Source organism: Octopus sinensis, linkage group LG21, assembly GCF_006345805.1.
Source record: "Octopus sinensis linkage group LG21, ASM634580v1, whole genome shotgun sequence".
Taxonomy (NCBI): domain Eukaryota; kingdom Metazoa; phylum Mollusca; class Cephalopoda; order Octopoda; family Octopodidae; genus Octopus; species Octopus sinensis.
In genome coordinates this window covers 13689544-13701795 of record NC_043017.1, presented here as the reverse complement: position 1 = coordinate 13701795, position 12252 = coordinate 13689544, and the positions used below count along the sequence as shown (strand labels likewise).

General features: G+C 38.1%; 1 protein-coding gene across 1 annotated transcript in view; it reads left to right on the top strand.

Annotated features, from left to right (window-relative positions):
* Positions 1-497: 497 nt before the first annotated feature.
* The window catches only part of LOC115222962 (prickle planar cell polarity protein 3-B), a 264085-nt gene continuing 252330 nt past the window's right edge, over positions 498-12252 (top strand). Inside the window, exon 1 of the mRNA XM_029793370.2 lies at positions 498-652. Within this exon, the coding sequence (XP_029649230.1) occupies positions 563-652 (90 nt within the window). The 5' untranslated portion in view covers positions 498-562. The remainder of the gene's footprint in view (positions 653-12252) is intronic.

The following is a 12252-nucleotide window of genomic DNA, read 5'->3' as shown; positions in this document are numbered from 1 at the left end:
GAAGGGGAAGAAGAAGTGAAGAGGAAGAAAGAGTTTCAGTGGAAAGTTAAGAAATGCTGTTAGTTATAATAATGTCAGACCCTTCACACCGACAACATCACTGTTGCTGAAGAAACATATAAAAAAAAATCCAGTCTTCTTCCTCTCGTCGCTGTTTCCAGTACAACAGGCTCCCCCACCAACACCACCACCACCACCACCACCATCATTGCTACTGCCGCCAACACCGCCGCCACTAATACTGCCAATACCGGCACTAACCACCATCACCACCACCACCACCATCGCAACCATCACTACTAGTACTACTACTACCATCATTAATAACCAAAACATCACTATTAATATCATAATCAGTAACCGCGACCGCCAACACCACCACCACCATCACCGACACCACCATCCTCCTCACCGACACCACCACCACTATCACCACCACCACCTAGAACATCACCGACACCATCACCAATACCAATACCACCACTACGATCACTACTGCTACTACTACTACTACTGAGCCCATCACCATCACCGACATCACCACCACCACCAGTACTCAATCATGGCGGACTATGCGAAACACAGCAGCAATACGGAGTGTAGCAAATTGACGGCGGCGGCTAAACAAGATGTAAATATGGAATTAGGAAAGGTAAGAAACCATTTGAATTATTAATACAGAAAGAATATGGATGTTATTCTTCAATATTGAATAGCTGCAATGAAGCATATATTATATATATATATATATATACATACATATATATATATAACGTACGTTATGTGTACATTTCATACACATTATTACATACGCATGTATTATATATATATATATATATTATATATATATATATATATATATATATATCATATATATATATATATATATAGAGATATATATATATCATTATTTACAAAGCACGGCCTGTGATGAGGAAAAGCCAACGGATATCTTTTCTTGGGATCGAACCTCCGAACCCATGACAGATAACTCTAATCTGATAACTCTAATCTTGTCTTAGACCATGCTTGTTGATGTCTGACACATATATCGACATATATCTAAAACATATTTTTTCAGCCGTCTTCGGTCTAACTAAAGACACATAAATACATACACACATCGTTCTTAATATTATTATTATTATTCCGCCGATGTCAAGCTTTTGGTTTTCATTCTTTTGGGGCAATGGAATAAGTGCCATTTACGCCCGGGGGGTGGGGTCAATGTAATCGACTAGCCCACCCCACCCTCAAAATTTCAGGCCTTGTGTCTTTAGTAGAAAGGATTATTATTATTATTATTATTATTATTTTGGTATAGCAAGGTGGGGAGGAAGAGGACGATTCGATTTTTGCTTAAATTCGAACCCCCCTGTTTTAAACAGTTTTATTTTATACTAGCTGTTGCTTTATTTTTTTTTTTTATCTTGCCCGAATGATAAACAACATTACAAGAGACATTAAAGGTTCTTTCTGTGACCCCGGCTGCGTTTTCGAACTGGAAAGTTAAATGCACATTTAACACAAAAACAAACCAAATAGTTTGTTGCTGTTTACTTAACACCAGGTCAGCTCTTATTGACATCTATGACTAAAAGCCGAGCCAACCATGAACAAGGTGTATTTATTAGTAATTTCACTTATAGTCAATGTAGTCATAGTTCCTTATGGTTCCGTGTGTGTGAGAAAGAGAGAGAGAGAGTAAGCAGTGTTATTAAAGAGAGATTTAGCTGTTATTTCTTGCAAAGCGGTGCGACAACGTGTATGGTTTCTCTTGTGAATACAGTAAAGAACTGTTTTGTTTTATGTGGCATGTTTTTGTTTCTTTTGCTAAGAACTGGAAATAGAATTAGTTGATGCTACGAAGCATCCATCCTCCAATTTGACAACCAAACAGTCTTTAAAAAAAAAAAAAATTCCAGCCACATTGGGAGTCCCTATAGAATAGCGTCGGAAAATTATATAGTGCATAAAAAAACTGCAATTCAATTCGACGTTTTAAGCATCGCAAATAAAGATTCTGTCAAAAAGGAAATGATAAAATAAAAATAATACATAAATAAAAAAAATAAAATTGGTGTTGGTGATCACTTTTTAGTCGGCCCATTACCTTTTTGCGATTCTTCAGTTTTGACACCTTTTGTAAAAAAAATGTTCAGATTTTGTTACGTATAGTTTTGAAGAATCATAAGATGTTTAAAATACAAATCTAAAAAGAAAAAAAAAAATCTTTTTTCGTTTGTAAATTCAAAACTGAAAAATCATGAGTGAGTGGTAGAATGTACGAAATTCTCTTTCTACAATCAAAATTTTATTTGTCGAATCGTATTCTATGATGTATGAAATTTACTCGTCCAAAACTTTGAGGACACCAAATAATTTCCGTTTCTGTCCTGCAATGTATATATGTATATATATATATCCTGCAATGTATATAAAAAAGCATTTTACATAGCCGTTCAACCCGGCTACAAACACTATCGAATATCTCCCTTAAAACAAACTGCGTATCGTCTTAAATAAGGATAATTTGTATTAAACAAGGATGCTGGGGTCCTAGGTTTGACTGTCTGAGGTGTACGGAACAAGACAAGGGTGGTCTGATCAAAGACGGAACGCATTCAGTCATCGATCTAATCAGGGATGACCTAAAGCTAAACAACAACGGCGCTAATCACTATGTAGTCGTTCGGCTTGCTAGAAATAACGCCCAAATCCCCCTTAAGTCATTACATTCTGCGGTTCTTAGAAAATTGAAAATTGAAGGACATAATCGATAATTTTGTCCTGGATATAATTTATTCGTTTAGAAAGAGAGGGCGGGAGAGACTGGGATGGTCACAGCTGGAACGCCTGTGATCATCGATCTGTTCGATAATCAGAGATGACCGGCGACTACACGAAACTTGAGAGGTTTTCGAACGAAATCAATTATAACAAACAAACTTTATTGATTTTGCCGGCTTCCAGACGATTGTGTGCATATGCATGTGTGTGTGTGTATGTGTGTATTTTGATCGCATTTTTTGCAGAATGCCTGTCGCCTCTAACTTATTTCTCTCATATGATAATGTCTCTAGTTTGAATTGTAATCGAGATAATTCTAATTTTGTATATTATTTCATTATATGAGACGGCCAGAATGTTGGATGTAGGCATTAATAAAGTCTATTATAATATCTATGAGAATTTCTGTAACCGTCCCCGCCCCCCAATGCAAAAACAAAGTGAGTATTGCACCCACGTCAATATGTAAACAAACATAGAAGCTATTATATAACAGACGGTAGATATTCATACGTATGTTTGTATACAAATATTTATACGCACGCATGTTTATGTATGTAAATGTATATGTGTATAGGCGCAGGAGTGGCTGTGTGGTAAGTAGCTTGTTTACCAACCACATGGTTCCGGGTTCAGTCCCACTGCGTGGCACCTTGGGTAAGTGTCTTCTACTATAGCCTCGGGCCAACCAAAGCCTTGTGAGTGGATTTGGTAGACGGAAACTGAAAGAAGCCCGTCGTATATATGTGTATATATATATATATATGTGTGTGTGTGTGTTTGTGTGTGTGTGTTTGTCCCCCTAGCATTGCTTGACAACCGATGCTGGTGTATTTATGTCCCCGTTACTTAGCGGTTCGGCAAAAAGAGACCGATAGAATAAGTCCCGGGGTCGAATTGCTCGATTAAAGGCGGTGCTCCAGCATGGCCGCAGTCAAATGACTGAAACAAGTAAAAGAGTAAAGAGTAAGAGTGTGTGTTGTGTGTATAATCGAGCAACTCGACCCGGGACTTATATATATATATATATATATATATATATATTACGGAGATGTACTTCATAGCAAGTGATTTGATCTGAGATCGTGTGCTGGAACGAAAACAATTGCAGGGGAAGGTGTTTGTGTTTGTAAGCCATTTAAGAAACACACAAAAGCCCGTTCGATTCACTTCAACATTTAAGTTTAATTTGTCAAAATATTTTCGTCGCTAAAATCCGCGACCTGTTCACTGACAAAATATATATATATATATATAATGTAAATGTAGAATTTTTGGTAAAACCAAGATGCAGTTTATAGCATTTGTCACCTACGTACGTTTCATCGTTATGGCTATTTGAAACCTCTGCATTGGATGGTCCAGGTTTAGTTGGATGCTGAATAAGAGCAGTCCATCAAACGATCACCTTATAGCGTCAGTAGCTCATATATCCGAAAACGAAGCAAACACTAAAGGCTGGTCAGAGAGTGACCATTCGTTTCGCACCTGTAAGGTAGCTTAGCCGTATAGGCCTATACGGCTAAGGGCTTTATAGGCGCGAGAAACCAATGACCAATCTCTGACCGGCCATAACAATAAATTATATATATAAGGCGGCGAGCTGGCAGAAACGTTAACGCGCCGGGTGAAATGCTTAGCGGTATTTCGTCTGTCGTTACGTTCTGAGTTCAAATTCCGCCGAGGTCAATTTTGCCTTTCATCCTTTCGGGGTCGATAAATTAAGTACCAGTTTCGCACTGGGGTCGATATAATCGACTCAATCCCTTCGTCTGTCCTTGTTTGTCCCCTCTATGTTTAGCCCCGTGTGGGCAGTAAAGAAATATATATATATGTGTGTGTGTGTTTTTGGATTTGGTTTGCAAGATTCTTTAAACGAGTTCGTGTGTTGAAGCATATTCTGTTGTGTCTGGGGAGAGTCATTTTCTTTTTGTGCCTTATAAATTATATCCAGGACAAAATTATCGATTATGTCCTTCAATTTTCAATTTTCTAAGAACCGCAGAATGTAATGACTTAAGGGGGATTTGGGCGTTATTTCTAGCAAGCCGAACGACTACATAGTGATTAGCGCCGTTGTTGTTTAGCTTTACTCACCGGTAAAAATAAGAAATAGGTGGGAATTTTACCGGTGAGTGTGTTACATTATAAGGCACAAAAAGAAAATGACTCTCCCCAGACACAGCAGTATATATATATATATATATATATTGTATTAATATGTTCAAAAGGAAAAAAAATTATTTTCGATTTTTTCTCTTATGAGGTTTTTCACGCTAACTACCTGATAATTTCTTGTTAAGATTCCTTATAAGAAGTTATCCTTAATGTTATATATATATATATATATATATATATATATATATATAATAATAATATTAGGGAGTAAATCCAAACTTACAGGGAAAAAATTGCCTAATAGTGGTTTTATCTCTAATATATATATATATATATATATATATATATATAAGCGAGAAAGAAGCAACAAGAATGGATAGGTTTTTAGTACGATCGTTTCATACAAGGACAGGTTTTATTAAAAGTTGCAAAGATTACAGCATATAAACGAGTCCCGTACTCATCAGCTAAAATACATGTAAGTTCTCTAGACATCCTAGTGTTTGAGGCTATACTCATGAAGTAATGTAGATAATTAAACAGATTTCTAAAGTTCATTAAAGTTCTTTCTGTGATAAGACTGTACATCATCTTTAAAGAACTTTAATGAACTTTAGAAATCTGTTTAATTATCTACATTACTTCATGAGTATAGCCTCAAACACTAGGACGTCTAGAGAACTTACATGTATTTTAGCTGATGAGTACGGGACTCGTTTATATGCTGTAATCTTTGCAACTTTTAATAAAACCTGTCCTTGTATGAAACGATCGTACTAAAAACCTATCCATTCTTGTTGCTTCTTTCTCGCTTATAATCACCCCACATTACTGTATTGTTAATCAGTATAGTTTTTTTTGGTGCATCTAAGTAGGTACCATATTCAGTAAATTCTTTTAAATTAACTTGAATCTTATTGCTCTTTATATATATATATATATATATATATAAATGCAAAATGGGACAAGAATGCACAGGCGCAGCCCCAGGAATTTTTCGAGGGGAGGGCGCAAAGTCAAAAAAGGGAATACAATTTCAGGAGAAAAGGGCGTAACAACATTATTTAGACGGGCGCACTTCTTTTCTTTAGTGGGGCACGTGCCCCCTCTGCTCCCCCACCTTCCCTCCGCGCACGATATATATATATATTTATATATATATTGTACTTTATTGAATAATATGTCTCTTAGAAATTAAGCTCAGTCATTAGAGGTAAACCCACACGGACGGACACATTTTCACTCCGTAAAGTATTTTAACCGTTTAACTGCACCCTTTATCTGCGGAAAGCAGTTTTATATACCAATCTAGCTTCGACTGAGAATGTCATATTTGAAACTGTTTTTTTGTTTTTTTTGTTTTTTTGTTGAGATATGTCAAGTTTATTGAGGCAACGCAACTTGCCGAAAATATCAATTTTTTTTTTTCTTTTGTTGATATTTAACATAATCGCTGGAATAGCCATGAAATTTAATTTCGCAGAGAAAGGGTTACTTCAGGCGAAGTGCGGTTATTTTCACTCTCTACGCATTACTGCACACACACACACACACACACACATACACACACACACATACACACACACACACACACACATACACACACACACACAAACACACACACACACGTTGTGCATATTGGGCCTGTCTAGTATCAAAATGGTAACAAATTCCTGACTTATTGTTGATAGGTAGTTCCTACCTTGCTCACCCAGACGGCACACCCCTGATGTTGTATAAAGTTTACTTCTAAAGTATTTTTGTAGAATTTATTATTCAGATTAAAATAATAAATTATTGCATAGATCTAAGTTTTTTTTAAGGAGGCGTAGGAGTGGCTGTGTGGTAAGTAGCTTGCTAACCAACCACATGGTTCTGGGTTCAGTCCCACTGCGTGGCACCTTGGGCAAGTGTCTTCTGCTATAGCCTCGGGCCGACCAAAGCCTTGTGAGTGGATTTGGTAGACTGAAACTGAAAGAAGCCCGTCGTATATATGTGTATATATATATATATATATATAATATATATATATATATATATATATATATATATGCGCGTGTATGTGTTTATGCGTCTGTGTTTGTCCCCCTAGCATTGCTTGACAACCGATGCTGGTGTGTTTATGTCCCCGTTACTTAGCGGTTCGGCAAAAAGAGACCGATAGAATAAGTACTGGGCTTACAAAAAATAAGTCCCGGGGTCGAGTTGCTCGATTAAAGGCGGTGCTCCAGCATGGCCGCAGTCAAATGACTGAAACAAGTAAAAGAGTAAAGAGTAAAAAAGAGAGTGGAACGTACAATTTCCTCCAAGTCAGACTGCCTCATGGCCCCAGTGGACAAAATAGAAAAGGCGTTGCCCCGGAGGATGGCGAGGGTGACGCGCCGGAATAGCCACACTGACTCACGGGGCTCACACTTGCAGACATGCATCTCCTCTCTGATAGCGCTGAGCAGGGATATGGTCGGGTGGAGGGGCAAGAATGCCGGAGGTTTCCGCTGCCACAGGCTTGACCATAAACCTGTCGGAGAGCGACCGAAACCATGACAGTTTGTTATTCTCAGTAGCTGAGCCTGGGTTTGTAGCTAACCACATCAAGTTGCCGCTGGAGAAGGTATCAGAGCATGTGGCATCCCAGATGAGGGGCCTGCCGCCATGGAACGGGAAAATTGTCATACTGTCTGGCCTTTTATCGTCCCCTCGGTCTAGCCCCGCTGGCTCGAGCTGAGAAGGGAAGCAGCAGCGTCGAAAGATACGAAATCGTTTTAACGGTGGAAATCGAATTAAATAAAGCTATAAACGATAGTATGTAGAGTATTTGATTAAGAAAAAAAAACTTTGAATAAAAACGGTGGTACCCCAGCATGGCCGTAGCTCTAGAGCTGAAACTAAAGTAAAAAGAAAAAAAAAAATCCCGTGGGACACGAACCCATATCTTCTGTCCTATTGGTAGCCATCGACTGGCAAAAAAAAAGAAAGAAAAAAGAAAAGCGAGGTGATCTGTCTTTGATGATATATCTGTTGTAGTTGGGCTTATCTGGAGATAAACAACAGAATATGTCCCCATCTGTTAGATTTATAGAAATCAAAATGCAAGTACCCCCCTCTCTCTCTCTCTCACTCACTCACTCACACACACACACATACACTGTCCATATGTCAAACCTGTAAATGTCTTTACGAGAATTTCCTTCGAATTAAATGAGTTTCCACTTCCCCGGATTTTCCGCACTGCATTCTTTGTATCCGCCCCACCCAACCCACCCCGTGGAGCAGGGAAATGTTAAAACACGATGAAAGGCCCGAATACGAGAAGCAAACACACACATACACACACACATAATTTTTTAAAGAATGTGTCTTATAATTCGAAATAGTTATCGCCTTTGAGTTTAAAAGCTGGAAAAAAACCCCCAAAACACTCGGTATTTTATATGAATAAATCTTTCCATTATACTGATGTTTGGTAATCTGAGCCCGAAACCTACGAAACTTTAAGTTGCATAGAACCGAACCAAAACTGTTTTCAACAATAATACATGTAATTGTGTTGAATACCTTTTTCTGTTGTTTGCCCAATCACGCTCTCGCGCGCACACACACGAAGTAATAAATATGTATACAGACACTGTTTTTATCGTAAAACTTGGATATATCTTTTAGCTTTTACAACAATTTATTGTTTTCATGTATTTCCAAAGAAAAGAATAGACGGGTTTATATATATATATATATATATTATATATATATATATATAATGCGTGTAGTGTTTGTGCGTGTAATTGTTCACATAGATATAACAGAATGATTAAAAGAGTTTCTTTTTAAGAAAAGGTGTCCGTGTTTATTTATTTAATAATTCCTCCTTGTATCTTAAGCTGGTTTGTTATATGTATTCCCAATAAACAGATGTATTCTTTGTAAGCCATTTAGACAAAGTAGGTTTGTTACATGGCACCGATACGCCTTTATGGGCGCAGTAGGTGTATGTGTGTGTGTGTACGTCTTGGATATAAAAAAACCCCCCCTGTAACTAGCTCTTCCTAATAGTTTAAGATAACATTTGAACTTCTGTAGACAGATAGTTGTGTGTGTGTGTGAATGAGAGAGAGAGAGCGAAAGAAAATACGTAATATGTATAGGCATAACTACAGTTTGGTGCCCCCTGACTTTGTTTCCTCACAACTTTGATAAAATGCGCATTTTTAAACGAAATTTTGTCGAGATGTGATGTTTTCAAGCGTCTTTGACTTTGAGTGCTGAAAACTCTTGTTACAATGCAGCCAGGACCTCACAAACATGTTGAAAATTTGCATTCCCCTGCTGCATTCAGCACATCTATCTTAATGTGTTGTCATTTAGAAAATGGAAGGATTTATATTTTTTAAAAATATATAATTTAAAGCCCTTTGGAAAACTATGCTTAAGTGTCTTATGAAATATGCTATCCATAATTTTGTATACATGTATAGGTACAATTAAAACAACAAAGCTACAGTTTTCTTTCATTTTAAATATTTAACTTTAAAGCATAGTTTTGTCTTTATATTTTCTGTATTTTTTAATCTTTTACTCGTTTCAGTCATTAGACTGTGGCCATGCTGGGGCACTACCTTGAAAGGTTTAGCTGAACAAATTGCACCCCACCCCCGTACTTATTTTAAAGCCTGGTGCTTATTCTGTAGGTCTCTATTTGCTGAACTGCTAACTTACAATGAAACAAACAGACCGATACTGATTGTCAAGTGATAGTGGGACACACACACACATTTATATATATATTTCTTTGCTACTCACAAGGGGCTGAACACAGAGGGGACAAACAAGGACAGACAAACGGATTAAGTTGATTACATTGACCTCAGTGCATAACTAGTACTTTATTAATCGACCCCGAAAGGATAAAAGGCAAAGTCGACCTCGGCGGAATTTGAACTCAGAACGTAACGGCAGACGAAATACCGCTAAGCATTTCGCCCGATGTGCTAACGTTTCTGCCAGCTCGCCGCCCTATATCAGGCCTCTTTCAGCTTCTGTCTACCAGGTTGACTCACATGGCTTTGATCAGCTTGAGGCTATGGTAGAATACACTTAATCCAAGGTGCTACACAGTGAGACTGAACCTAAAACCATATGGTTGGGAAGCAAGCTTCTTAGCACTCAACCATGCTTATACCAGTAATTTTTAACTTTTTATGTAAAGTTTACAAGTAAATTTTTGGTTGATCTCCAGTGATCCATGATGTCAAAAAGATGGTAACCACTGCCTTCAAATATCAGTTAGTTTTAGTCTTGTCTATGCTTCTATTTTAATATTAAGGGAGAGTCTTGATGCATGGCCGAGTGGTCAGGGCATTGCACTCATGATTGTGAGATCATGGTTTCAATTCCTAGACCAGGTGGCTCATTGTATTCTTGAGCAAATTACTTCATTGCTCTGTGAATATTTTAACACCTGGCGTGTGGTACACTTGTGTACCTTTTCAGACAACGTTGATTTGATGGAAAGAGTGAGCTAAGGTGCAGCACGTACATTTGATCACTATAAACAAAATCTTTTGTGCAGGTCATTTGGCAAAAGCTGAACACCCCTATGTCGTCCTTGATGGGAAGGTCCTGGTCTGGAACCCCTATCTTGCCCAGGATATCAATCGTCTGGAAGCCGTTCAGCGACGTGCAGACCAAAAGAATACCCTCCATCAGGCATTTGCCACATCCTGAACGCCTTACTTCCCTGGGCATGGACACATTGAAACTCCGACGTCTGGCAGCTGACTTGGCAGACACCCATAAAATTATCAACCATCGTACAAACAATAACTCTGAGCACCTTTTCAAACTCCACCCATCTAACACCCGTGGACATATTTACAAAGTAAGAAAACAGCACAGCTCCCATGACTTCAGGAAACATTTTTTCACGCTGAGAGTTGCTGAAGCATGGAACAAACTGCCGGCATCAGTTGTTATTTGTCGGAGCACTGCATCCTTCAAAACTTCCATGCTTTCTGAGATTCACCAACACTACACCTGATTTTCTCCCCTCCATACACACACAGGCATGTATCTGACTCATACATTGTTCGCTTTCCAGACATTTTTACATTACTGCATGTACTTTATATGCACTTTCTGACAAGTTGTGGTGCACCTGAGCACTGTATACAATAATTTCATTATTATTTTTAAATTATATCAAAACATTATCTAAATGACAAATACACAAACTAGTTTATTAACTCTTCCCCGAATTCTTCATTATTTAAAAATTTGATTGAAACTATATTTCATTAGAAATATAAACTCAAAAAGATTAAGCTGGCATAGCTGTGATTAAGAAGGTTGCTTCCCAACCACATAGCTTTGAGTTCAATCCCATCTTGGGTAAGTGTCTTCTACTATGGCTCCAGGTGGACAAATGCCTTGTGAGTGAATTTGGTAGAGAGAAACTGTGTGGAAACCTGTTGCATATGTGTAAATATATCTGTGTGTGTGTGTATGTGTGTGGATTTATTTATGTCTCTATAACTTACCAGTTTGGCAAATGAGACTGACACAATAAGTACCAGACTTAAAAACAAAGTCATAAGTAATGGGGGCCATTTGCTTGACGAAAATCCTTCAGGGCAGTGCCCCAACCTTGGGCCAACCAAAGCCTTGTGAGTGGATTTGGTAGATGGAAACTGAAAGAAGCCCATTGTATATATATGTATGTGTGTGTGTGTGTCTGTCTGTCCCTCACCACTGCTTGACAACCGGTGTTGGCGTATAACTTAGTAGTTCAGCAAAAAGAGACTGATAGAACAAGTATCAGGCTAACAAAAAACAAGTACTGGGATCTATTCATTTGACTGAAAGTTCTTCAAGGCGATGCCCCAGCATGGCCACAGTCTAATGACTGGAATGGATAAAGGATAAAAGGTGTGATTTACATAATAGGTCTACTTGGCCAGTGCTGACCTGGGGCTAAATAGGAACATCTGCTGTATAAGCATCTACATTAGTGTTTCTCAACTGGTGTCCATATGGCCCTGGGGTGGGGAGTCCATGTAGGATTTTGTTGCTAAAATTTATGTGCAATAAATTGGTTATAGATCTATGTTCCACAAAATATTTTAACAGTTTTATATATATATATATATATATATATAGGTGTAGGCATGGCTGTGTTGTAAGAAGCTTGCTTCCCACCTACATGGTTCTGAGTTCAATCTCAATGCATGGCACCTTGGGCAAGTGTCTTCTACTCTAGCCTCAGGCCAACCAAAGATTTGTGGGTGGATTTGTTAGATGGAAACTGAAAGATACCTATCATGTGTGTGTGTGTGTGCGTATGTCTGTGTCAGT